The sequence below is a fragment of the Curcuma longa genome, chromosome 4 (genome assembly GCF_044706935.1).
Source record: "Curcuma longa cultivar G26 ecotype Majalengka, Jawa Barat chromosome 4, ITB_CL_G26_1.1, whole genome shotgun sequence".
NCBI classification, from domain to species: Eukaryota; Viridiplantae; Streptophyta; class Magnoliopsida; order Zingiberales; family Zingiberaceae; genus Curcuma; species Curcuma longa.
Window position 1 is genome coordinate 4,710,456 of NC_133864.1, and position 26,157 is coordinate 4,736,612.

Consider the following 26,157-nt stretch of genomic DNA (forward strand, 5'->3'; position numbering starts at 1 on the left):
TCTTCCGCCGCCGACCTGAACGATTCATCACCTCCCTCGGACGTCGCGATGCTCTTCGAGGTCTGAACTTCGACCTTTGGCTCCGAACTCACGTCTATGTCCTTGATCTCCACCGAGCTCGGAGAAGCGACATGATTCCCATGAACGAGCTGCTCTCGTTCCTCCCCGGCCCCGCTGATTCCGTGCGAGGTCGTCGCTTCCTGGCGACGCGGAGGAGACTGCGTGCGTTTCTTCACGAGGACCTGCCGCCATTTCTTGGCCTTCTCCTTCACCTTCGCGAAGAGCTTCTTCTTCGTCCGGCGACGGTTGTTCTGCCCCTCTTCCGGTGGGTGAGAACTTTCCGACGATCCTGTTGTCGGTTATATATATAGAAGAGAGGCCTTAGAATCATGCATAGCAGCGTTGTAGAATATTGATGAAGTACCTTTTGAATTGCTTGGGGAAAGATGATGATCGATCGTCGGAAGAAGTTGTCGGCGTGGGGAATATTCCGGCGACGTTAAGTTCTTCTCCTCTCCTCGAGCCATTGGCGAGAAGACTTTTATTGTGAAGAAGGAAATGGAAGTTTGAGGGGTTTGCTTGCGTTTTAAAGGACGCCGTGGATTTCTTGGCAAATTAAAATTAAGCTTTCTAAATTTTGCAGAAGTTTTGGTGGTCGACTGAAGTCGGAGCATTAGGACCACTCTTCTGCTATGATAAATTTTTTTTTTAACTAATGATAACTGTGAATGAAAAAGGAATTGAAAAGTAAAATAGTATCGTATTATTAAAATTAAGACGATTGATTTATATTGAATTATAGTATTAAGATGGATAATGTGTATTGAAGAAGATGCTCTTCTTAATTTGCTTGTGGCAGTTGTAGGTGGGTGCAAATTTAAAACTTACATGTGAGGATAACTTAAAAATCTTGACAAAAATTATCTATGTGATCCAACTAAGGATGCATTCAGTTACCTTTCAACGAGATAGTATTCTTTTCAATATCTAAAAATAAATCTCTTCCAAATATATATGTCAATGTCATGGTTCCTTTTTGACAGAGTAGAAATATCTAAATTTTACCACCCTTTTAGAGATTTTTTCAGAACCATTGTCGGCACAAATTTGTATCTGTTTTAAAAGATATTATGATGTATCAGATATATCATGGTCAACATAGAAGATCACAATGGATCAGATTTTATATCATCTGTCAATAGCGGGCTCACATGATCGGCCCCATACATCTATGATGAAGTAAATTGAGATTCAATTGATATCATGGTCAATTCCATAGAAGATTCTCACAATGACTCTGAAAAGTAAGATTTTGAAGTCTGATTTCTGTAAAAAGTGAAATCTACCACCCAGCGGGCCCACACGATCGGTCTTACGATCATCTGTGAAGAAGTAAATTGAGAAGCTGCAGTTGACCACGACGGAAAGAGAATCATCTCGAACCCTTGCCCTCTTCTGCAACTCTACTCTATTGTAATTAACTCAGCTATGCCCCGGAGGGTCGATTGATGATGAGATCAATCATTGCTATTAGATAGTCAAATCAGCTCGATTTATAAGTTGATCAATCAAGTTGCACAATTGTTATCTGATTCAGGTATAACTAGGGGCGGATCTAAACATTAGAATTGAAACAAGTTTAGTGTAGAGAATTAAGTAGTTGGGTTGGGCTTTGGATGCCAAAGCAATGAGCTTAGTAGGCTAAATAAAAAAACAACATAAATAATAAAAAAAATTAACTAGGCTAGAACAAAACAGCTCTATTTTAGATTAGTCTTTGGGTATAACAATTGACTATTAACAACATAGTAGTTAACTAATACTGATTTGGTTTAATTAATCTAATCGAATTTAAAATTTTAAAATCAACATCGAATCGAATAAAATGAAATGATTAAGATTTTTTTAAAAAAAATTGAATTAATGAAATTGAACTTCTAAATTTGGTTAGTTCGATCCATTATCTCATGCTTTTTTTTTGTGTTTGTTGCAGATACGAATATTATCACAATATTAAGTGGGTTAATGACATAGGTTTAGTAACTAGATTTTGAGTCTATAAATCTAGCCTCGTATCTTCAATTTCAGTAATAAAGGGAAAAAAAACATACTTTTTTGAATCTTAAATATTTCTTTATGATTTCTTCTCCCAATTTCTATATATTCTTCCAAACTCAATTAAGTTAAAATAAAATAAATGAAACTTGAACAATAATTTTAGCAAGTTGGTTAATTTTAAACTCGACTTACTTAACTAATTTACCTTAGCCAATAAATTTGAACAATATAGCTGGACTGATCGTCTATAAGCCTAATCATCCCCCGGGCATATAGTTGAGTTAGTTACGATGATGGAATAAAGTTGTTGAAGTGGATAAAAGTCGAATTTCGACGAAATCAAGGTAATGTCCTTTTTCGTCGTAGTCAACTGTAGCTTATCGATTTACCTCTTCATAGATGGTCGTAAAACTGACCGTGTGAGGCCGCTGGGGTGACAGATTCCACCTTTTACTTAAGTCTATAAACCTAAGCGATTGATTGATTAATAGGAGAAACCAATTAAACAAGTTTGTAAAATTGCTTATGCACTTATTAAATTTAAGATAAATTTATTAAAATGCATAAAACACATGACAAATTTAATCATAAAAAAATGGATACTAATGATTGAAATAATAGATGTCTAAATTATTTTGATAGAAACAACAATGGCAATAATTGCCAGTGCACTCCATCTGGAGGCCACAATGACAAATACAAGGACATGACTTTGAACCAACAACTCATATTAAATATGAATCTACTTGCTTGGTCCAAAACACATGCCTTTAATTTTAAGCAAATTTCAAATTTTACCTCCAAAATTAAATAATTCAATAGTACTATTTTTATCTAAACCAAAATTAAAGCTTATAAGCATCTAAATTAAAATTAAGTAATACAAAGTATATTCGGAGTTTTCGAATAATGGTAAAAATGATAACACTCGATAGGAGATATGAATGATAATGAGGTGGATTTTGATTAAATTTTATATTTTTCATATTCATCCTCATTTATTATATTCATTTTCATCTCTCTTATCTTCATATTCATCGGAGACTAATCGGATATCCATCCCAATAGCTATCAAAAGATCGATATTCTCTATACTAATATTTTTTTCATTACATCCAATTATCATCATTCAACAAAAATATATTATAAAATAAAAATATTTATATTAAAAAATAATAAAAATAATAAAATTTATATTACTTTATTTCTCATGCGATAATCAATTTTGAGTATCTATAGTGTTGTTTGGTGCTACATAAATCTTAAAATCAATACCATCCATGATATTATACTTTGCAAATCAACATCACAGTAGTGTTAATTTTCAAATATCAACATTATCATGGTGTTGAATTTCAAAGAATATCACGATAGTGATGTTCGTTGACGATGAAATATATATATATACACACACCACAGTGATGTTCGTGGGTAGGATTATTTCACCATACTCTTTTCCATATTCGAATTTGAAAATTTTCATACTCGATTATCTAATTATGTAATTAGGTTCAAAAATTTCCTCTATATCCTCCTCCATTCGAGTCTCAATCGAATATAGAGAAAATTGCTATCCAACTTGGATATTTATTTTGTCAAATTTAAAATACATGGATGATGCTTCTTGGAACTACTTATTCTTCTCTTAATCATGTTGCTTCATGATGGAGTCCAGCTTGCTCGCAATGGTATCTATTATTGAGGGATACCTCATACCTTGTGGGGTAAGGGGTGCCCATAGGGTTAGGGTTATTGGGGGGTTTAGGATCAAATTGAGCTATGTTTTTGTCATATTGAGCGAGGATAAGCAACACATTTTACGTGGTACCATTGGCGGACGGGCTCCTAATGAATTCTTTGCGAGAAAAATTTTCGAGTGCAAACATTAGATATGATAGTGAAATAACACTTTACAACACTTTGTCTTCGACCGCAATACTTTATAACACTTTGTCTTCGGCCGCAATACGAAAAAGGAAAAAGAAAAAAAAAAGGAAAAAAGGAAAAAAAGGGGAAAAAAGATTGTTTATGAATTAAAAAATGACCTAGAAGGTTTAGGCATCCATGGTTCTTAATTTACAATGTATTATGTGGAGCTAATTAAATTAATATTTATTTATTTGTTTGCTTTGAAAAAAAATGATCAATTAGTAAAAAAAATTGGATTAGCAAGTTGATTAGTTAATGATTAATTAAGTATTAGCGTGGTGATTAAGCTGCTAATTACGGCTTAACGACGGGCCGCGGCGCCTATTTAAGCGCACGCCTCGAAGCCTTCTTCCTCCCTCTTCGCTTCGCCTGTTGATGCTTCATTCCTCTGTTTCATCACAAACAGCTCGAGAAAATTAATCAAAAATTATTTTTTTTCTTTCGGAGTTCTCTTCCTCCTTGTTTTTGATCGAATCGCACATCGATCTCTACTGCATTGCTCTTCTTCTTCTTAAGGTAAGCTTCGGATGGAACTGTTTCAGAAGGGGAAAAGATAGACAGAGGACTTGATGAACCCTAATTCGAAACCACCAAAAAATCGACTTTTTTATAGTAAAAATCCCATTTTGATGCAATTATAACACGCTTTTCATGTTTCGAAGCTATTGCTCGATCGACATGGACTACGAGTCTCGCTACAGGCAAGCTCAGAGGCCGAAATACGACTGCCTTCTCTTTGGTAAGCATTTTTCTTACTTTTTCTGCTTTGACTTTCTTTCGCCTTCTTCTTTTTCACTAATTTCTATCTTTATTTCCCTTTTGTTTTCTTCTTGTTCACAGATCTCGACGATACCCTGTATCCATTGAGTTCCGGCATGGCAGCTTCATGCTGCAAGAACATTGAAGGTATTGTTTGATTCTGAAACTGTCTTTTTTCCCCCCTTTTCAGTTTTTTTTTTGGGCTGACAGATCTTTTTTGGGTTTCGATCTTTCAGATTATTTGGTTGAGGAATTAGGGATTGAAGAGAGCATGGTGCCGAAGTTGGGCAACCTTCTGTACAAGAATTACGGCACAACAATGGCTGGTTTAAGGGTACTTCAGATTTCCGTTCATTAAGGTTTCTGTTTCAGTTACAGTTCTTGAGCAATTAAGCAGAGTTTTCTTCTTGTTAATCCTTCAGGCCATTGGCTATAGCTTTGATTATGATGATTATCACAGGTATTGACTCAAAACCTTTGTGCAAAATTAAAGAAAAAGAAGAAAATTATATCTTAATTTCACTGTTTAATTCAGATTTGTTCATGGAAGACTACCGTATGAGAATCTAAAGCCAGATCCTGTTCTAAGGCAACTCTTGCAGGGCCTCTCAATTCGCAAACTTGTAAGCTTTTTTTTTTTTAACTTTTTAAATGTGTATTTTCTTCAGAATTGATTTTAATTTTTTTTTTGTTTTGAAAACAAAAAAAGGTGTTTACAAACGCTGATAAAGTTCATGCGCTCGAAGTGCTGAAGAGGCTGGGGCTGGAAGACTGCTTCGAGGGGATCATATGCTTCGAGACGGTGAATCCGCCGTCGTCGTCGACGCCGGCGACGGCGGGAGTGTTCGACATCGTCGGGCACTTCGCGCGGGCGCCGGGCGTCGCCGGAGTCGAGCTGCCGAAGACGCCGGTGCTCTGCAAGCCTTCTCCGGAAGCCATGGAGAAGGCGCTGAGGATCGCCAACATCGATCCGCACAGAACCGTAAAGATCGAATTTTGATTGCTTTTCTGCGATGGAAACGCAGATATAATGCTTTTCTGAGAACAAAATTTAATCTTTTTTTGTTGTTTCCAGGTGTTCTTCGACGACAGCGCGAGGAACATCCAGGCGGGGAAGCACGCCGGGCTGCACACCGTGCTGGTAAAGATTCAATTTGAAGCATAATTCCGAGCGATTTCGATGAATTTTTTTGGATTAATTCGATCGCGATTGATTCAGGTTGGGACTCGTCATCGAGTTAAAGGGGCGGACCACGCGCTGGAGAGCATCCACAAAATGAAGGAGGCGTTGCCGGAGCTGTGGGAGGAGGCGGAGGCCGCCGCCGCCGCCGGAAACATCCACTACTCCGCCGGCAACGTGGCCATGGAGACAACTGTGACTGCTTAATCAATTTAACTGGCTAATTATTGGGAATTTCTCCATCTTACGATCACATCCCCAGAAATAAATATATTCCCTTTTCCCCCTGAAAAATATATATCGAAAAAAAAATTTGTAGTGTTTTTGTATGGGATTGAAATTTATTATTGCAAAGGGGGGTTTTAGTTAAATTAATAAAATTAGTGAAACTTCCAAGTTCCACCACCCTCCCCACTAGATACCTTATTTTTGCCAAAAGCACCTCATGAATTCTAAATTTTCCAAAACACTCCTTACATTATCAAAACTTTTGTCATTTTATTTTATTTTTTTTAAAATATCCTTTTAATTTTAAAATTTACAAAATAAGAAATACTAAAAAACCTTTATCTTTTCAAGCTTCATCTCAAGCATCATCAAAAGACATTCAAAAATCAACAAGGAGGGTTCGAAGCAAATGTTTACAAAGTAGCATCTCGCTTTAGGTCCCTCTATGTGAATAGTTCAAAAATGCTTTTCTAAAGTTTGAGAACATAAACAATTTGTCGAAGTGGTTAGCAAGCATTGTCAAGCGTTATTTTAGTGATCGAACTAAACAACACCACTCATTAGTGGAACCCTACCCTCATGTATCGCACTCACTCCGAGCCAAAACTAAACAAAGATATGCAATTCAATATGAATACAATTCACCTCGAGTCGTGATCTCATTTAAGTTCTAAATATAGAGACTTGTATCGAGTAGTATTCCATTAGGGATGCATATCACCTTTATAAGTTTATTTACAATAAAAATATATTTAAAAAATTTATTATTATAAATTAATAGGTCAATTCTACAACACACAAGCAACGTGAAATGAGTGCTTGTCCCTATCATTATATTTCTTTTAAATAAATAAATAAATATATTATATAATTGGTGATTTAGTGGATGGTTGACCAAATTAGTTAAATTTTTTTTTTAATGAGAGAGTGGAAATAATGGTGAAAGTTTGTAATAAAATATTGAGCATGTGAATTGAATGGGAATGGCTAGTTGTGATGAAAGGCAAGCCGACAACTCATGAATTTCATTTTACGATTCGATTTGATTTTGATCATACTAGCTCGATATAGACGTATAGTTCGTAAATAAAAGCATGGACCATGTGAATTAAATGAGAATCGCTAGTTGTGACAAAAGACAAATCGATCATTCATGAATTTCATTGTAGGATTTGATTTGGTTTAGTTCGGTTTAAGTCATACTCTATATCAAAGGATTTGATTTGGTTTAGTTCGGTTTAAGTCATACTCTATATCAAAGTATAGTTCGTAGGGAAAAGATTATAAATTTGGTTTGGTAGAAAAATCATGTAATTAATAAATTTTAATTGGGTAGAACTAAGAAAAAAGAAATTTTATAAAAAATATTTAAGTTTGTAAAGTATTTATAATGTAAAAAATCAAAAAGTTTGGTTTTTATTGAAGTTTATAAATTTGACATATTTTATTAATAAAAGATTTGTTTATGAGGTTGAAATATGACTTTCAAAATAAGCTTCTAATTAGTGGTTGTTAATAAATGAACAATATCTATATAGTTTTTTAAAAACTAAAAATTAATTTTAGATATCAAGTTAATTTAAAATGGTAGGAACACCTAATTAATCATTTAATAAATGTGTCGTTTAAGTGATTGTAAAATCATAATAAATATGTATATTAATAAAGAAAGATTATAAATTAGGAGATGAGTCTAATAATATAGGAAGGTAAAAATTTATTTATTATAAATATCTTGTTAATTCAATTTTTTAAAAGAAAAAAGAAAAATCCAACTAAATTATATAATTAATTCATCATCAACCAATAAAAAAATAAATCTAAAATTTAAAAATAAAATTATTTTCTGCTATTTTTTAACTCAATCTTTTTTTTTCTCAAGATAAAAGGGATCCTAGGTTCAAATTTCAACTGACTAATCTCGATGGTAAATAATCTTCCCTCTAATTCAAATTTTGATTTTTATTTATTTTCATTAGTATTTTACTACTATGTTACACATTAATTAAATAAATATATATATATATATAATATATAATATATATATATTATTAATATTATATATATAATTTATACCGAATAATTTAACGGTTCAATTCCATATTTTGACTACCAAATAAATTCAATAAGTTAGGCGGTTCCTAATATAGCGCTTCAATATCACTAATTGTTAAAACATGGCATGTATTCCTTGCATGAGTTTTAAACTATGATTGCTTTAAATAATATCCTACTTCTTATTATCACTAGTGCAGCTAAATAAGCCAAATTATAGTGAAGTGGATCAATTCATTAAAAATTTATCATATGCGCAAGACAGTGCAGCCCACTTTCTTAGCAGATTAAGAAATATTTAATCTAATCCAACTTATGATGAATTACAAGTTAGACGGACCAACCAACCCACAAAAAGATTAATCTATCAAAACATCCAAAAATTATATATATATATATATATATATATATACGGTTGGATTGTGGATTTAATAAGTTAAACCTATAAGTCTACCAAAAAATATTAAAAAAATTTAAGTATGGTTAGGGTTAACTCCATAAATTCATTAATTTTCCCACTTTTGTTTTAAATTGTATAAATTTTATTTTTTCAATCGGTAGGACAATCCAAGCCATTACTGATCGACCTACAGGTCAGCTCAAGTGAGCCAATCCATTTGAATCCACCTTAAAATAAATTAATAAAATATAAATTTTATCTATTAAATCGGATAGATACATTTAATTAATCTAATCCAAATTTACAGTCTATACACCACGCCCGACTTAAGAAGACAAAACTATCAAGCCCAAGTGGTCTACCATAATTTGATGTGGATAGTTATTGGGCCAAAGATGGGCCTAGAGCCCAATAAAAGGAAACAGAAAAAAGGGTAAAAATAAAACGACTATTATTCACGATTTGTTAAAATTTGAAAATGAAGGGTTCCTTTTGCTTAATCGCCGAGGGGTTTCACATGGTCGCATTTGATTCCACTCTTTTTTTTTTTTTTTTTTTTTGATTCGAACGCCTGCAACGGGAAAAGGCCAATTTTGAGACGCGAATGCGTCGATCCGATCCCCAAATCGAGATCTGCTCCTCGGCGGTGCCCCTTCCGGTCCCAGATCGTTCTCTGGCCGCCGTTACGAGATCTGTACTCTTCTGAGTTCGGATTAGGGCGCTCGTGATGGGTTCCAAGGATGAGAAGCCTGCGAGCAGTGGCGGTTTATTCTCCGCGATCACGTCGAGTGTGCGGAATTGGGGCAGCGCTGTGCATAAATCTGTAAACGGGTGCGAGTTTCTCTTTATACCTAAAGCTCGCTCATTCTTAGCTCATTTGAAATGAAAGGTACTTGAAGCTTGATTCTTGCAGAAACGATTAGTTGTGTGGTTTTGTTCTGATGAATATGGTTTTAGCGGAAATTCAATACTGGAAATTTGAGATGGGCAGATTTTGCTTGGTGGTCTTAAATTAATAATTGTGTATTTTAAGGACATATCTTTGTTGCAAATAAGCCGGCAATTGAAATGAAGTCAAACCAGGGTTGTAGAAGCAACCCAATGGTCAAAGGAGAAATTTGAGGTTCTTCAACGAATCAGGCCTCTTTAATTTTGCTCTTTTTAGTCCAACAGGATCTTGTTCAATCTGATTACATCATTGAGTTTAATTGAATGGCCTGAGTTGCCTTATCTATTTGAGACAATATCCACAAAGGTCCTCTTTTTTTTACAGAAAACATATGCTCATCTCTCTCTCCCTTGCAAACAAGGATGTTATGAAAATACGAAAAATAGGATATCAGCTAAAACAAATTCTTTGTAGGAGAGCTACTATTAGTTTAACAAAATGGAGTTGTATCTTATACACTTCTTCTGGCAACAGCACTCTGATGATGAAGAAATTTACTCATATAATTTCTGATTAGAACAAGTAAAAATCATAGAATCCAAAGGGATGACAACTTTCAATTGAAAACATAGCATTGATGAGGAAACTATAGAGACTAGAAAAGAGAAGATAGAGAGACGTTGTACAATCCAAAATATTCATACCAAGATGCAATGATTTGTTTGAAAAAATTGGAGAAGTTGATGTTGACCAATTTGTTTTCTATGATCTAGACATGCTTCATACAACTTTCATATCATTGCCATAATGGTTACGGATATTACCAATTTGCTTGAGTAATTTAGTAAATTTATAAATTCCTGTTGTGTTAATTATAGTTGGAGAATTCAGAATTTTATTTTGATGTTGTCTGCCTTTCTATCACTCATTTTTTCGTTTGTTAGCTAGAGCTTATTCAGCAAATAAATGAAGCTATGTGATTCTTTTATTGTTTAAAATTTTAGTTTCTCATAAGTTTCCATGCTTATTATGACATTTCCGTAGTGAAATTCTTTGCGATTTTGTTTCAACATGATTTTGTGATTTGTTCTATTTGGATGTATTGTGTTCATTTGCAATTGCCTATGGAAATTCTGTTTTCTTAGGTTATTGGGTTACGAAGGACTTGAAGTTATCAATCCTGAAGGAGGCACTGATGATGCTGAGGAAGAAGCCCAACGAGGAAGATGGAAGCAGGAGGTAGTCAAATAGTGCTTAAAAATCACATAGCAGCATAGTTAAAAGTGACTTAAGAGATACGGATTGATATTACTCATGATATAGTCATGCATAGAGTTCAATGGTAGGATAAGATCTATGTGGTCAATCCCAGATAGTTGGGGTTAACCCTGCTTGTCTTGTTGTGGATTATAATGGAATTGGATGTTTTTCTCAGGTTCTCAAGTGGAAGACTCTGAATCCATTGCTACTCCCACTAGGATTTCCTTGTTTTCTTCGTACTGAGGCTAGAGCATTTATTACATATTTGCTTTAAGCAATCAGACCTAACCTGTCACTGGCAAAATAAATTATAATCAACAATGCCTCTTTCCAGTGACTTTTTATAAAATTTACCTTATTGAGATCAGAGAAAGTGATATTGTCAACTTGGCTAAGCGCATCTTTTAGCTTCTTGGCTAAGATCAACTTTTGGATTAGTTTGTAAATTTATTCGAAGAGACAAGTATATTTGTCATATCTGATATTGATGCTTCCTTAACAAGAAAAAATATAGAAATTTTCAGTTCTTTGACATGCATTACCTTGAATCATTACAACTATGTTAAACATTACTTGATTATGATGTATTTTACTATTTATGAGGAACGAGATAGTTATTGGAAGATGATGCAGAAATACATAGGATCAGATGTAACATCAATGGTCACATTGCCTGTCATCATTTTTGAGCCAATGACAATGATACAGAAACTTGCCGAGGTTGGTGCCACTTTTAGTTTTTCTTTCTTATTGCAGTCATCATGCTTACAATGTTTTCTTCTCCCATCCACAATTCCAATCTCTCTAACCTTCTTACTTGCTAGAACTAGAACTATCTCTACATTAATGTATGATATTGAGTTTTTTGTTTATAAGTTTTACATGCCAAGATGTACCTTTGAATGATATGTTTACTCTCTTTATTTTTCTCCTCTTCGCTTCAATGTTGTTTCCACGTGCTCAGTTATGAAGGCTATGGGAGTTCCTAATACAGAATTAATATTATGGAGTATGATAACACTTGCCACTTATTGGCTCTAGATTTTTGAAGAAGTTCGCCTTTAGCAAGCATGGTGGTTTTGCATCTTGTTGATAGGGGCTTCTAGATGTGTTCTATGAATGCCATTTGATTCCAAAGTCATGGGAACAATAAGAATTTGATTTGAGGCAGCAATTGTTTTTGGTGTACCTACATTGCTATCATGTTACATATTCTGTCCTCTTGATACAAATTTAGCGAACTAATGGTCCTATGTCAGATATATACTTTCATGTGTGCTACAGAGTTCTTGGAAAACAGAAAATGTCTTGAAATTTAAAAGCCAGCACAATGCACAGGCCAAAAATTTCTTAGTCTGTTTTTGCAGAACCATTGAGGAAGATGCATTACATAATATACAGTGAGTTAAGTTTAACTGACTCCCTTCCGCAATAGTCTTTTAAGCATTCCAGAATATGCTTCGGTATCTTGAATCTTTTGTACATTCATCTTGGATGTATTGATGATTGGATGACGGGTTCTAATGAACACTATGATCGATTCAGTTGATGGAGTACTCTCACTTGTTAGATCTGGCAGATGAATGTGAGGACCCCTACATGCGTCTAGTTTATTCCTGTAAGTATATCTATCTGTATCTTTTTTACGTTAATAGTGTTGTTTGTGTACTGGGTTCCAAATCCTTTTGACTCTTTCCAGCTTCATGGGCAATCTCTGTCTATTATGCCTATCAAAGAACATGGAAACCTTTCAATCCTATCCTCGGTGAGACCTATGAAATGGTTAATCATGGTGGTCTGACATTCATTTCTGAGCAGGTTAGTCATTCTTATGCTGCAGAATTTGAGGGGAAGGCGGCGTAGCTGTTTTTTTGCCTTTATTCTTAAATCACAACTAGCCATACTTCAGGTTAGCCATCATCCTCCAATGGGAGCTGGACATGCTGAGAATGATCATTTTACGTATGATATCACGTCAAAGTTGAAAACAAAATTTCTAGGAAATTCAGTGGAAATTTATCCGGTTGGAAGGTGTGTGTGTGTTATATTGAAAATTTGAAACTAATGATCACACAACCTTGAAATATCCATTCTTCTGAAGCATCAAGGGTTTACAGTTTACTGACGATAAAGTGATTCTCTATTAAGCTGTTACCCAAAGATAATCTACTTCTGATGCAGGACAAGGGTGAAGCTGAAGAAAGCTGGTGTCATATTGGATTTAGTGCCTCCTCTCACCAAAGTTAATAACCTCATATTTGGGCGCACATGGGTTGATTCACCCGGGGAGATGATCATGACAAACTTGACTACTGGAGACAAAGTCGTGTTATACTTCCAACCATGTGGTTGGTTTGGGTATTGATTCATCTCCATCTCAAATTTTCAAACAATAGCAAACTTTATGCACTAGTGGAAAGCGAGATGATCCATTATTCTTACCAAGTAATATAGATGTTTATTCTTTTTTTTAGTTACTCTATACATCTTAGCATTCTTATTTCTACTTCATTATGCGTTCATTTGTATGTGCACAGAGGCAAGTAATCGTATCTGTTCCATTTTTAAATATTCTCACTGAATATGTTGACAGGGCGGGGCGATATGAAGTGGATGGTTATGTATACAGTGCAGAAGAAGAACCAAAAATATTGATGACAGGGAAATGGAATGAGTCAATGAGTTGTCAACCATGTGATCAAGAAGGAGAACCCCTGCCAGGGACCGAACTAAAGGAGGTACATGATGGACTTCTATGATCTTTTACTATTTAATTTAGATGCAAGCTCATTACGATCTGTGGTATGTTAACACGTCAAAGATTTTTCATTATCAGTTTCATCTTCTTGGTCGGTTTGACTACCTATTTCTTGTTGGTAATTCGTTGGTGTTGATTATGTTTACTCGTTTCTAAGACTCTTCCTGATTTGTTGTGATACATATATATGTAGAGTTGCATATATATATATATTGCTCCATTGCTTTGCTCAATTCTCATTGACATTCAAAATTCATCTTCTGATGCAATTACTTCGATTAAGGTATGGAGAGTTGCTGCTGCCCCAGAGAAGGATAAATTCCAATATACCTATTTCGCACACAAGATAAACAGCTTTGAGACCGCACCTAGAAAGTTGCTGGCTTCAGATTCTCGGTTGCGACCTGATCGATATGCTCTCGAGCAAGGTGATTTGGGAAAGTCAGGTGCTGAAAAGACTAGGTAAGCCCTCACTAGAGGAATGAATCTAACTTAACCCGTCTTCTACCATGCATTTAGGGACTCCCATCATTTCGATTGTCCCAATTTATCTTATTCAGATTGGAGGAGCGGCAAAGAGCAGAGAAAAGGATTCGAGAGGCTCGGGGGGAGCAATTCCACCCGAGATGGTTCAACATGACCGGCGAAGTTACCCCTACACCTTGGGGTGACTTGGAGGTATACGAATACAACGGAAAATACACAGAACATCGGGCGAGAATCGATAACTCAGATTCAATAGATGAGGTCGATAACACCTCAATCGAGTTCAACCTGTGGCAATATAGTGATTCAGCCTCCCACTAAGAAGGTATTGCCTTGCTCTAAACTGCTTTAGTTGGCCTCTAAGGATGCATTTGGCCTCTTAATTAGTTTCTAAGATGCATGGTGGTATGTTGAGTAATTGTACTACTAAAAATTGTATCATGGATAGCAAACCTCATGTTATAGGGAATTTGTAGGGTTCCCTTAAGTTTCATGTGGTCATATTGTTTTCACATATGTCAACTATGTTTTTTTCCTCACTTGATCTATCTCTGCCTTGTTAATATTTCTTCGAGTCGATTAATTCTTTGCTTTCAATTGAAGGTTTAGACGAAGAAGTGTTTGGTGTGGTTTTCTCGGTTTCGGTTGTTCAAGTTGACACCTTGAGTATATATCCAAAGAGGTGGATTAACTAGGATCTAAAAGGGTGTGTCAACTAACTACTAGTCGCGACCTATATCATCATACCATACCGACAATCTTGTCGAACCGAAAATCTTGCCTGAGTTAGTTGGTTAGGTAAACAATTCCAACAACATAGCAAAATGGAAGGTGACAAGTTTTGATAATTGGAAGGCATTTAATTGTGGTAGGGCAGTGTAAAGGGAAAGGAAGATAATGGAATAAGCAAATTGCCTTCACCCACCTCAAACCTTTAAATTTGTTTTCTTTCTTTGGACTTGGGACATGATGGGTCACCTGAACCCTAATTTTTTTTAAAAAAAATTTATTTTAGAAATTAAAGAACAGTTATTTGATTCATGAAGTTCAGATTCACCCTTTAAGTTAGTTATCTTCCATGTGTAGTAGTTTTACTTCATCGACACACCTTCTTTTCATGTAGTGGATATATTGTTTTCCATAGTAAACTTACACCTATTTGCTATGATTTAGGTAAGGTAGGTCGAGGTTAGGATTAGATCTTCCTTTTAAGATGATATGATCGATAATTATCTTTAAAATATAATAATATCGAAATTAAAGCCATTGAATGGAAGGGTGGAACAACATTGTTTTGACACTAGCATTCAACATTGTCATTTATAAAATTCTTCATTTTAGTCCCACAATAAAACTAATATTTACTTTAAAAATTAATTTATAACAATTTATTCATATTCCTATTAGATTCCATGATTAATCTACGGTGTATAATTATAGATTTCTTTATATTATGTTTTAAACCGAATTATGTCTTTTCATATGTTGTTTTAAAATCTGATTTAAACACAAAAAATTTGGGCAAAAATTAAAAGAGGATTCTTTTTTTATTGAATCATCGAGGAGTGTCCCTTTTTCGCTTTTATTTATCAAAAAGACATCTCCACCGGTATCCCTCATAAAATAATACAACTATCCTTAAGTGCATTATTCAATGGATTTTGATTTTTTAATAGGTCAGTTTCAAATTTAAATCTGAAATCGATCAGTCAATTATATGAATAAAATAAATTTATGTTGTAGCAGTTGTAAAATTATAATTGCTATAAAACTGTAGCTGCATAACAAAAATGTTATTGAATAGTACAAGTTTAAGTTATAGTAGTTATGATTTATATTTACTACAATGTCAATGTTATTGAACATGATAAAATTTGAGTTGTAACAATTATAATTTTGTAGTAATTATAATGTGAATATTTTTGAACATGTTAAGTATATATTTTGGATATGAAATCGTAATTATTATAATATAATGTATAAATGTTGTTAAACATGTCGAGTTTGAAACTTACTATCAAACAAACGAAAATCAATCGGACAAAAAAGTTAAAACTAGGCGAACAATGCGCTCTTGAGAGCGGCTGTGTAATTTTATAAGATAGTGCATTGGGGCATTTCGTTTTGATTTTTTTATCAAAAGGGACGTTGATTATTGCCCCAAAAAAACTTATTTCATATTTCCAAAATTTCACTCTTTATTTTTATAAAAAAACTATAAAATCAATATTTTCAGCACCATTTTCGTAGAAGAAAATACATTCGATCATTTCCCCTATTACAGTAGAAGTCAGTCATTTTTAAATAGTATTTATTATTCTTGAAATCCAATTTAAATAAAAAGATTTAAATTTATTTGATTCAATTTAATATTTCTACTCAAATTGAAAATCTAAGTTTTTTTTTTTAAAAAAAAAATCAAACTCCAAAATGATTAAATTCATACAGCAGAAAACGGCATCAATCATTTCATTTACAGCAGCAGAAGACAACTATTTAGGCCCAGTTTACTTGGAGGTGCGGAAAGAAAAATTGTGAAAAATTTTCCTTTACATGTATACATCTGTTGTTTACTTTTATAAAATTTTAGAAAGGAAAAGAAATCTAATCCATCCACGGATTATTTTTCCTCCAAATTTGATCACCCAAAATCGGACGGAAAGGGAGGAAGGAAACGAAAAAGACATTTCGCCCCCGGATTCTCCGATTGAGTGCGCGACGGGAGACGCCGCGGCGGTGGCAGAAGTCGACTGCGGAGATGATCTGGCGGAAGTAGCAGGTGGCCTGGTCCTCTGGTAGGGCCCCCCGGGCGACGCGAGCGAAGAGCTCGCCGCCGCGGACGTACTCCATCACGAAGAAGATGCGAGATCTAGTGGCCATCACCTCGCGGAGCTCCACCACGTGGTGATGTCGGACGAGGCGCATCACCGAGATCTCCCACTCGATCTGCTCCACCATTCCGGCTTGCCGGCGGGCGGCGGATCTAGTCCTTGTGGATGACCTTGATGGCGACGCTCTCCCCCATGCGAAGGTCACGACCGAGATACACCTTGGCAAAGGTGCCCTTTCCCATGACTCGCCCCATCTCATACTTGCCCAATGCCAGATTCCTCGTCTCCGCTTCCTTTCCCATTCCTTGCTATGCTTCTGCCTAATTAAAGGGCAAAACTACCAATAGCCATGGACGAGAAGATAGAAACTTTGACACACCTTCTGAATCAACAACTTTGTGCCAGATTCTCGCGGGGCGGGGAGGCGAGGGCGCGACGACCTTCTCCTCCCAATCGGGCGTCGAGCGCTGGGCGGGGGAGGCGAGGGCGACGACGAGGCGGCGGGGGACAGCGAGGCGGAGGCGGCTGAGGTTTCCATCCGAGGAAGAAGAAGCTCTTCGGGGTATTTTAGACAATACAGATATTTTTAATTTTCCTTCCTTAAACAAGGTAAACAAACATGGCAAAAGGATGTATTTTACTTACCTTCCTTTCTCCTTCCTTAGGAATTTATTTTCCCTATAGATTCTTTTCTTTTATCCATCCGTCCTATCAAGTAAACTAGGGAAGGGTACCATAATTAATTTATTAAAGGTTAATTAATGCAGTAGATTTAATAAAATATTTTTTTAAAAAATAAAAATATTTAGCTCACATGCTTTCTTATTTTCTATTTTCACTCATTTAATTGATAATAATACTTTCCTTCATTAAATAATTTTTTTTCAAAAAAATGAAGTGTAGTGTTTTAAAATTTCTTTTCAAACTATAATAATTATTTTGATTAAACTGTTACAACACTATCGTAGTCAAAATTGCTCTTTAAAATCGATAAGAAGTTTTATATTTTACTTTATAATATTTTTTAATATAATTTAAGTGTTCGAATTTCGTGTTGGATTATTTTTAGAAATAAACAATCTTTCTTTTTGATGTACTTATCAGACCTACCTCTAAAATATATATTCTTATTAAAATTTAAAGTCTAATGCTTTTATTTATTTTTATGAGTATTTTAGTATTTACCATAACAGTGGAGCATTTTTAGTTTGTAGAGGGCACTTTGTAACAGTTCTAATATTAAAGCAGTCTTAGTTAAAATAGATTCAATTAAAAAAAATAATATCTTTGGAATGAAAAATTAAGGTGGGACATCTTTTAATTTCTATCCATTTTACATTATTTCTTAAATTGTTATAATAAATATATTATTAATAAGGTGTAACAATTTTAATTAGTATTAATTTTAATTAATATTAAAATAATTAGGGCAAAAATAAAAAGAACATCCTATATTATAAGAATTTTAATTTTCAAGTAAACGAGCTTTCCGCCCCTCAATCCTCTTAAAATAGATATAGTTGTTCTTTAATATACTGTTCGATATTGTCATTTCTTACTACACGCATTAAATCTCTAATCGATCTCACTAACTAATTGTATGAATACAATAAGTCTACATTGTAATAACTATGATTTATGAAATTGTAAATATTATAATATTGTAGCAGTTACCATTTTCATAATTGTTATCATAGTTATAATAGTTATAGTTTGTAATTGTTATAACGTGAATATTATTGAATAAGATAAGTAGATAGTATAGTAGTTATAATAAGAATTATGATTTATATATATACACAATAGGAGATAATAATGTTAAATATTAAATTTGAGGATAATTAAATCTATATAAAATATAAAAGTTGATGGGGACGTTCTTTTGATTGCAAAATAAAAAAATATTCATTTGATGATTCCAAAAAAAATAAAAAACTTTTTGATTGTTGTCCAAATAATTTCCAACTAATGTTAATTAATTTTGATCAAAATTATATATTTTTATTTTTTTTTATATCAAACTTGATCCCCTACTTGATCAAAGTTGGGGGAGCATGTGAAGAAAGTAACCCACAATAAAAGGTCCTTCCTAGTTCCCTCAGTCCCCTACACGTGTCAGTTATCTCCTCTGCCGTCGGCAGACTCCGTCAACAGGCCCCCGCCCGTCTCGTCCCGTTAAGCCCACGTGCCTTCCCTCCCAACCACACAGCCGACCGTCAAACTCTGCCTTATCGCGCCGTCAAATCTGGTGGCTCTTCTCTCGCCACGTCGCCCGTCCGTCAAATCCACACGGCGACAGTGACGCCCCATCGCCAATATTTCAATCTTCACCTCACAAATTAATTAATTCCTTTTAAAAATAATTCTGCGGACAAAAACAAACAAAAAAAATTAATTGGATAATGGCATCCAACGAGCCGCCCACTGACCTTCCATTCTCCTCCACGTGGCGCCGCTTTTTCCGACGTGGCTCATGTCACAATAATGACGTCATTAAACTTTTAATTAATGTATTTTATCTCATTTTAGAAATTAATATGTAAAACCCCAATTTAAGAGTGTGGATCGAATAATGTTTATCCATTCGCAATTATATAAAGAATTATGGTAGGCCATGAAGCGTGAAAGTAGTGAAAAACGGTGGATCGTTTGATCGTCGGTGGAGACACGTGTAGAAAATCGGTTAGAGGTGGAATGAAGAACGGGAGGTAGAGGTTACCGGCGCTAAACGGTTTGGTTACCGGTTCGGCCGGTGGATGGGTCAAAGGTATAAGAAATGGGTTTTGAGGGGTTTTGGCGATCTCTATTTCTCTATTCTTTTCTTTGACGGTTGGGGATCGATTGGAGAGAGAGAGAGAGAGAGAATGGATTAGAAATCTCTTTGTCGAGGGAAATGAGTGGTTTTTGGGAGCTGTAATGGGAATTTGAGGTGGGAATGGAGGCGTTCGCGAATTCTGTTTTCGTTTGAGATCTGGAGAATTTGCCGTCTGGAGCTGTTCGATCTGTCTCTGAAGAGGAATTCGCCGGAATTCTGAAATTTTTCCGACGATCGGAGGGAGGATTTTGAGATCTGGATGCGGGTTGTACCCCAAGTCGCCGTCTTGGAGGTGAGAACACGGGCTTCTGTTCCGTTTCCGGCCGTGATTCGTCGGATGGGCTTAAAAAGAGCTGACTTTTGGCGTTTTCGCGGATTTGCTCGAAGCTTTTGATTTCATGTGTTTTGTATGACGATCGGGTGTGGATCGATCCTTTTGTGGATGGTTCTTTTGTGATTCCCTGGGATTTGCTTAGTTGGACGGGAGATCGGGGATTGATTTCTGCGAAATTTCGATGTCATCGCAGCGATCCCGTTGGTCTTATGCAAATTCGATCTGAACTTTGGAATATAGTTTCGATACTTCCGATTAATGAACTTTGTTTGATTGCAAATATGTTGTTTATTGAGGCGCACGGATCCCTAAGCAGGTCTATCTGTCTTCGTCATTTAGCTTCAGGGTTTTTGAACTTCCCCCTTGGATTTGAAAAAAAAAACGTTCTTTTTTTCATTCTTTTCTTGCAGGTTATCTAGGTAGATGCTTGAATTCAATTAACTTGTTTCTATTAGAATATGGGTTAATCTAAGATAGCTCATAGCTCCATGTGCAAGGCTGGCAAGATCTTTGATCTAATAATAATTAAATTTTTTTCGGAAGAAATCGGAGTTATTGATATTAGTTCTCATGGTTTTGGATCGGATTTGCTTTATGCTTTCCAATTTTATTTTGTGTTTCTCTATTATTTGTATGTTTTTATTCTTTTTCCCTGACGTCAGATTTCTAGCGATAATCTGTTTCTTCTCTGGGTCATCGATTTTACGGGGCATAAGAACTTTTGCGATATCCTGTAAAAAAAAACATTTTTCATGAAGGAAACCTCCCTATCAACCCTTTTGCTGAGATTTTCAACACATTTTTTCGTAGTCTAAGAAATCTCTTCTTCGTTAAGATTTGGGAATTGTCCTCAGTCCACTTTCAGAACTATACAATTCCAGAAATCCGATTGTAACCTTCTTTAAAGACATTCTATTAGATCTGCGAATAATCAAATTTTATCAAGCTGTTTTACATGATTTAGTTGTTTTTTCCTTCGTGACATCCTATCGGTTAGATGTTTGGAGTGCCCGGAATTTAAAGTATTAATGTTCTGTAATAATACATCATTTTAGAAATTTTCTCTTCAATCTTTAAACGTCAGGAGTCTTCTCATTGATTGAAGTCGATCCAATATGTCAATTCTCTTCTGTTGCGCTTGCAGATTTAAGGGGGTTGTGACAGATTCACTGTATTAGGATTTTGGTTTTGGAAACGGATTACGGATGCATCGAGGATGTTTTGTAGCAATGGGATAAGATTCTTGGTGGTATGAATCTTTGGGATATGGTGTCTCAGAAGAGATTGGATAACGGATTCGGTGGTTACCGGCTTCCTCCTATTCCACACTTTCCGAAATCAACAAAGGTAAATTAGTACTTAATTTTTATCTCTCAATTGCCTTTTCAGACTTGGTAACCTAGATTTTCCAATTATAGAGAAAGCGCTCGGCCAGAAAGAGAGGTGATGATGAGCAGTTGTGTGCATTTGATTTGCTTGTTGCAGTAGCTGGGAAGTTGTCATCAGAGAGTGAGAATTCTACTCTCTCCCCATCCTGCATTATTGGGAGATCTAAGGAGGTGGCTAAACTGGATCTGTTATGCAATAAAGAGGATCTAAAAACTGAAATTCCTGATTTGTTAAGCAACACTGTTTTAGCCCCTGAGGTTGTCATAAAAAAACAAGTGACTTATGCCTCAAATGAACTCCCACAAGCTTCAAAACCGGAACATTTAGAACCGCTTGGTCTTCGGATGAAGTCTAAGATACATGATACTGCTGCAGGAGGATCAGCGCTCTCAAACAGTGGAATCAGTGTTGGTTGTTCTGCTTATGCTGGCATATACAGATCTGGCTTGATAAGAAAGTCTTCTGAAAATAGGTTAGAACTCGATGCTATGGATATGTACAGCTTGGAGGATCCTATGGATTTGGATGTCAAACCTCCTGCTCCAGCCAGTTCTGACAGTAGCGCTGGAGTTCCAGTGTGCAGGGATAATCCCTGCAGTAGTTCAATGCCCAAACATGAAAGTGGCATGGAACACATTGTACATAGAGATGATGACGACAACTCTTCTGGGTGTACTCACCCTAATACTATTACTAATAAGGCGTCTAGGCCAACAAATTGTATAGGAGATCGTGGAAAACGGAAGTTCTCCACATCTAAGTATTGGAAAGCAGCCATAAATATGTCGAAGTATGGCCAGATTTCTCATCATGGTATGCATTCATGTTTAGTTTCTTTATTTGGTAATGCCAAATTGATTCGTATTCAAGTTTACAAATAGTGCTTCTGATTATGCCATTTTTATGGCCTGGCTTACTAGCTTTGATTATATGCCCCGCCCAGATATACAAAGGAAGCCCTTTATACATGACAAGAAAACGTGTTACACTCGTCAAAGAACGCAGAGAAGCTACTTCAAGAGAAGGAAGTTGTTTGAACGTTGCCCAGTGTCAGCATCTAATGGAGGATTCTTTAGAATGAAAGTTTCCAATATGTGCGAGAAGGATAGTAACAAGCTAGAAGCTCATGATCCACGTGGAACTGCTATTCAAGGTTTATTACACTGACAAAGTTAACAGTTCTTGCTAGTTTTTTTGTGCTTCTCTTGTAATCTTGTATGCTTTTGTGCAGCAAATGGTGCAACATCCACTAAAGCGGAGCAAAGTTCATATAAATCAGGTGATTATCATAGTTGATTAGATAAATAATCTATAATAATTGGTCATTTTCATTCATATACTAGAACAACATGACATAAGGGGTTCCATCTTCTTTTTTTCAGTGAAATTCAGCATAAAATCTTTTAAGATTCCAGAACTTTATATCGAGATCCCTGAGACTGCTACAGTCGGTTCCTTGAAGGTATATTGTTCAATATGTTTATGTGAGCCTTTTAGTGTACATGCTATTAATGAATTTTTATAAGACTCAAATAAATACTGTGGATATTCGCAAATTGTTAAACCTCATGGTGCTAACATGATGGAAATTGGTTCAATATTTTGATAGTGGCTTAAATGGCAGCATAACTTGAGGTGAGGGATCAAACTATTTTAGTAGGTACTAGTTCTGTAGAACATGTCTTGATTTGCTTGCTTTTGTTAATTCAGTTCAAAATTCAGTCCATCTTTTGTATCCCTGTCGATTTCCTTCATGGCTTTAGGAAAGTATCTGTATGTTTTTATACAGAGGGCAGTTATGGAAGCAGTGACTGCTATACTTCAAGGTGGACTGCATGTCGGTGTTATCCTTCAAGGAAAGAAGGTTAGAGATGATAACAAGACACTATGCCAGTTTGGTATTTCTAATGGAGATGCATTAGATAGCTTGGGATTCACGCTGGAGCCTACGACAACTCAAACAGCACCACCACTAACAAGTTCTGATAATTCCCGTTTTCTATGTCTCGATGATGCAGTTCAACCATTAGCAAGGTATGTGGATGATCTTATCCTCGCAGTTGGATCATTTTATTGACCTTATTTCCTTCTATAGTGATTCTTGACAATGCCGGAAAATTCTCTAGCTGTTTTTTCATGTATTATAAGATTAATTGTGTCTGTTTTCCTGGTTGTTTTGAAGAAAATGTAAGCTTGATCATTTTAATGATGTAGTTGCATTTTTTCCTTTTGTTTCCAGGATACCTCCTATTTCTCTTCCTATAGATCGAGATCCCTCTGATGCCTCTCCGCAACCTGTACTTACCTCCTGCCATGAAAGCGATCACGACTCCATTCACTCGCCGACTGACACATTATCACTAGATAAAACAACTGAAAACAAACTGGCTTTGGTTGCTCTTCCAGCCATGAATGTAGAAGCACTTGCTGTGGTTCCTCTCTGCAAGCCGAAGCATCTTGAGCATGCTCAGCGACGAATTAGGAGACCCTTCTCAGTTGCCGAAGTGGAAGCACTGGTGGAGGCAGTCGAAAAGCTCGGGACTGGAAGGTCTCTTTGCTGTTCAATTCTCTTCCAAATGATCCAACAATGATTATGCAAGCCTGATCAATTCTTTCATCTATCTCCATCCATTCTCAGGTGGCGAGATGTCAAGCTTCGAGCTTTTGACACTGCAAAACATCGAACATATGTCGATCTCAAGGTACTTGTTATACCATCTCTACTAGCCCTACTAGTTATTCAAGTCTTTGTTCATTTTTTTCCTCGATATGTGCCGGTTTTACCAAGTAAACAATTTTGAATTAAAACCAGTGCATCTTTTAAATGATCTTTCGATAAGTAATGATTGTTTACTAAACATAAGTAGCAAACTTGAACACCATTATGTTAGGAAATGTTCAATCCATTTAGTTTTACAGAGTGGACGACAAGAATCTGATTCTGGATTTTGTCAAATGCCATCCACTTGCAATGTTTTCCATATGCTGCCGTGCCATATGGTAAACGTGCCATTCTTGTTACTGATTGTAGAAGTCAACTGGTCCAATCTAATTATTGTGGATCTACCAGAAGTTTTGACCACTTTTCATTTTATTTGGTCTGTTTATTTATGACCCGTTGCGGTATCGGTTGAACTGGTTGAATCTAACATGACATTGATCGAACCAGGATAAGTGGAAGACCCTGGTGCACACAGCCAAGATCTCCCCTCAGCAACGGCGCGGTGAGCCGGTGCCCCAAGAGCTGTTGGACCGGGTTCTCTCGGCCCAAGCCTACTGGTCTCAGCAGCAGGCCAAGCTCCGAATCAAGGAAGAACCCCCTCCACCATTGCTTTGCTCCTCTGACCCGAACCAACAATTCTCATCATCATCTTCTTCTTCTTCCTTGCTGGAACCGGTAGGAACCTGAGAAGACCGATGTTTTATATGATTCATCGATGTAAAATTCCCCCACAAAAAAACTAAAATAAACTAGTCTTGTGTAATCCTAATGTTATTCGCTCACACCATTATTCTTTTCTAAGCTAGGATCATTTCCCCTGTTGTTATTTTGGGAAGGGGCTTTCTTTGGCTCTTTGTTGTACATGGTTGTCCAGTGATCCAGGGAAACCCATTAAACAACTGATGGAATAAGCAAATTGCTCTTTGCTTCTTTCCTTTTTCTCAAACGTTAACAGTGACTCATTTTGTTTGGAGGATTCATTATTTTTCTTCTTCTAACTTTACATTAATGTACTCTTTTAAACATTCATTAGCTAAAAATAAAAAAGTGCATGCCCCTTTCCCCTCCGCATGGTGCAGAGGTAATTAGGTGGTCAACGGTCGAGTTTCTCGTGAGCTATTCGGATATTGATTTAAAAAAATTATTTGAGTTTATTTAATTAAGTTAACAAGTTCGAGTTTGATTTCGAGTTTGAAAATATTATTGAGTCTTTGTTCGTGAGCTCGTGAACATGTTTGTTTAGATCTTTGTGAATGTATTTGTTAAGAGGTTTGTAAATATATTCGTTAAAAGACTCATATATTTTTTAATTCGTTCGTGAACTATTTAATTTTATTATAAATTGAGTTTGAAAATATTATTGGATTTGATTTCGAACTCGAAAATATTATTGAATCGAGTTCGAACTTAATAGTATTTGATTCGTAAGTTCATGAACATATTTATTTAGACATTTGTGAAGGTATTCGTTAAGAAACTTATGAATATGCTACTCATATATTTATGAATATATATATATATATATATATAACAAGTTGAGTTTGAATTAAATTATTTTAATTTTTATATATATATTATTTTTGAACTAATCTCATTTGTAAACTATTTAATTTCATTATAAATTGAATTCGAGCTTAAGAAATAAAATTTGAATCGAACTCGATCCGAGCTCGAGCTTAGGGAAAACCAATCGAGCCAAGCTCAAATCTATTACTATTCAACTCGGTTCGATTTGATTACACCTTTAGTGGCAACGAGTTTAATAGATTCCTCAAACATTCTCAAATTCTAATTATAATGTATTATAGGGTATTTTTCTCTGATGGGATAAAAAATTTGAGATATTGACTGTCGAATAAAAAATCGTTTGCATTTTATAAAAAAAAATTTATCCGATGAGTGAATAAAGAAAAGTCGACCACTTACATTAATTGAGCCCAAGGCACAAATAATTATTAAAAAATAAAAAATAAAAGAGCAATCCTGTCCCCACAATTCTCGTCGACGTAGAATATTCTACCAGGAAGAGTTAGGTCACATATTCACATTGGGTATTTATTCTAT

At 35.4% G+C, this 26,157-nt stretch overlaps 3 protein-coding genes across 3 annotated transcripts; all 3 read left to right on the forward strand.

The window, feature by feature from the left end:
• The first annotated feature begins 4,361 nt into the window (after positions 1-4,361).
• Positions 4,362-6,317, forward strand: LOC141826663 (uncharacterized protein C24B11.05-like). The gene is made up of 9 exons (XM_074713932.1): positions 4,362-4,503; positions 4,650-4,726; positions 4,828-4,893; positions 4,983-5,080; positions 5,169-5,206; positions 5,282-5,369; positions 5,456-5,728; positions 5,822-5,887; positions 5,966-6,317. The coding sequence occupies exons 2-9, from the start codon at positions 4,666-4,668 to the stop codon at positions 6,131-6,133; spliced, it is 858 nt and encodes a 285-aa protein (XP_074570033.1). The 5' UTR covers positions 4,362-4,503; positions 4,650-4,665; the 3' UTR covers positions 6,134-6,317.
• Positions 6,318-9,171: 2,854 nt separating this feature from the next.
• On the forward strand, positions 9,172-14,567 carry LOC141828243 (oxysterol-binding protein-related protein 3A-like). Its single transcript, XM_074715633.1, has 10 exons — positions 9,172-9,440; positions 10,644-10,737; positions 11,362-11,478; positions 12,304-12,376; positions 12,458-12,576; positions 12,668-12,789; positions 12,940-13,116; positions 13,352-13,496; positions 13,800-13,978; positions 14,077-14,567. Exons 1-10 carry the CDS (start codon positions 9,337-9,339, stop codon positions 14,321-14,323), a joined length of 1,377 nt encoding a protein of 458 aa, XP_074571734.1. The 5' UTR covers positions 9,172-9,336; the 3' UTR covers positions 14,324-14,567.
• A 5,089-nt stretch (positions 14,568-19,656) lies between these two features.
• Positions 19,657-24,928, forward strand: LOC141828058 (telomere repeat-binding protein 2-like). Its single transcript, XM_074715411.1, has 10 exons — positions 19,657-19,940; positions 21,127-21,329; positions 21,401-22,184; positions 22,315-22,524; positions 22,603-22,650; positions 22,754-22,833; positions 23,161-23,405; positions 23,611-23,919; positions 24,010-24,073; positions 24,541-24,928. The coding sequence occupies exons 2-10, from the start codon at positions 21,234-21,236 to the stop codon at positions 24,778-24,780; spliced, it is 2,076 nt and encodes a 691-aa protein (XP_074571512.1). The 5' UTR covers positions 19,657-19,940; positions 21,127-21,233; the 3' UTR covers positions 24,781-24,928.
• Positions 24,929-26,157: the final 1,229 nt, after the last annotated feature.

Excerpts from the sequence above, each read along its gene's own strand:
- LOC141826663 (XM_074713932.1), top strand. The coding sequence starts at position 4,666 with ATGGACTACGAGTCTCGCTACAGGCAAGCTCAGAGGCCGAAATACGAC. Across the intron at positions 4,727-4,827 it reads ATACGACTGCCTTCTCTTTG|ATCTCGACGATACCCTGTAT; the intron begins GTAAGCATTTTT and ends TCTTGTTCACAG. Across the intron at positions 5,888-5,965 it reads CCGGGCTGCACACCGTGCTG|GTTGGGACTCGTCATCGAGT; the intron begins GTAAAGATTCAA and ends CGATTGATTCAG.
- LOC141828243 (XM_074715633.1), top strand. The coding sequence starts at position 9,337 with ATGGGTTCCAAGGATGAGAAGCCTGCGAGCAGTGGCGGTTTATTCTCC. Across the intron at positions 12,377-12,457 it reads CATGCGTCTAGTTTATTCCT|CTTCATGGGCAATCTCTGTC; the intron begins GTAAGTATATCT and ends GACTCTTTCCAG. Across the intron at positions 13,497-13,799 it reads CAGGGACCGAACTAAAGGAG|GTATGGAGAGTTGCTGCTGC; the intron begins GTACATGATGGA and ends ACTTCGATTAAG.
- LOC141828058 (XM_074715411.1), top strand. The coding sequence starts at position 21,234 with ATGAATCTTTGGGATATGGTGTCTCAGAAGAGATTGGATAACGGATTC. Across the intron at positions 21,330-21,400 it reads ACTTTCCGAAATCAACAAAG|AGAAAGCGCTCGGCCAGAAA; the intron begins GTAAATTAGTAC and ends TTCCAATTATAG. Across the intron at positions 23,920-24,009 it reads GAAAAGCTCGGGACTGGAAG|GTGGCGAGATGTCAAGCTTC; the intron begins GTCTCTTTGCTG and ends ATCCATTCTCAG.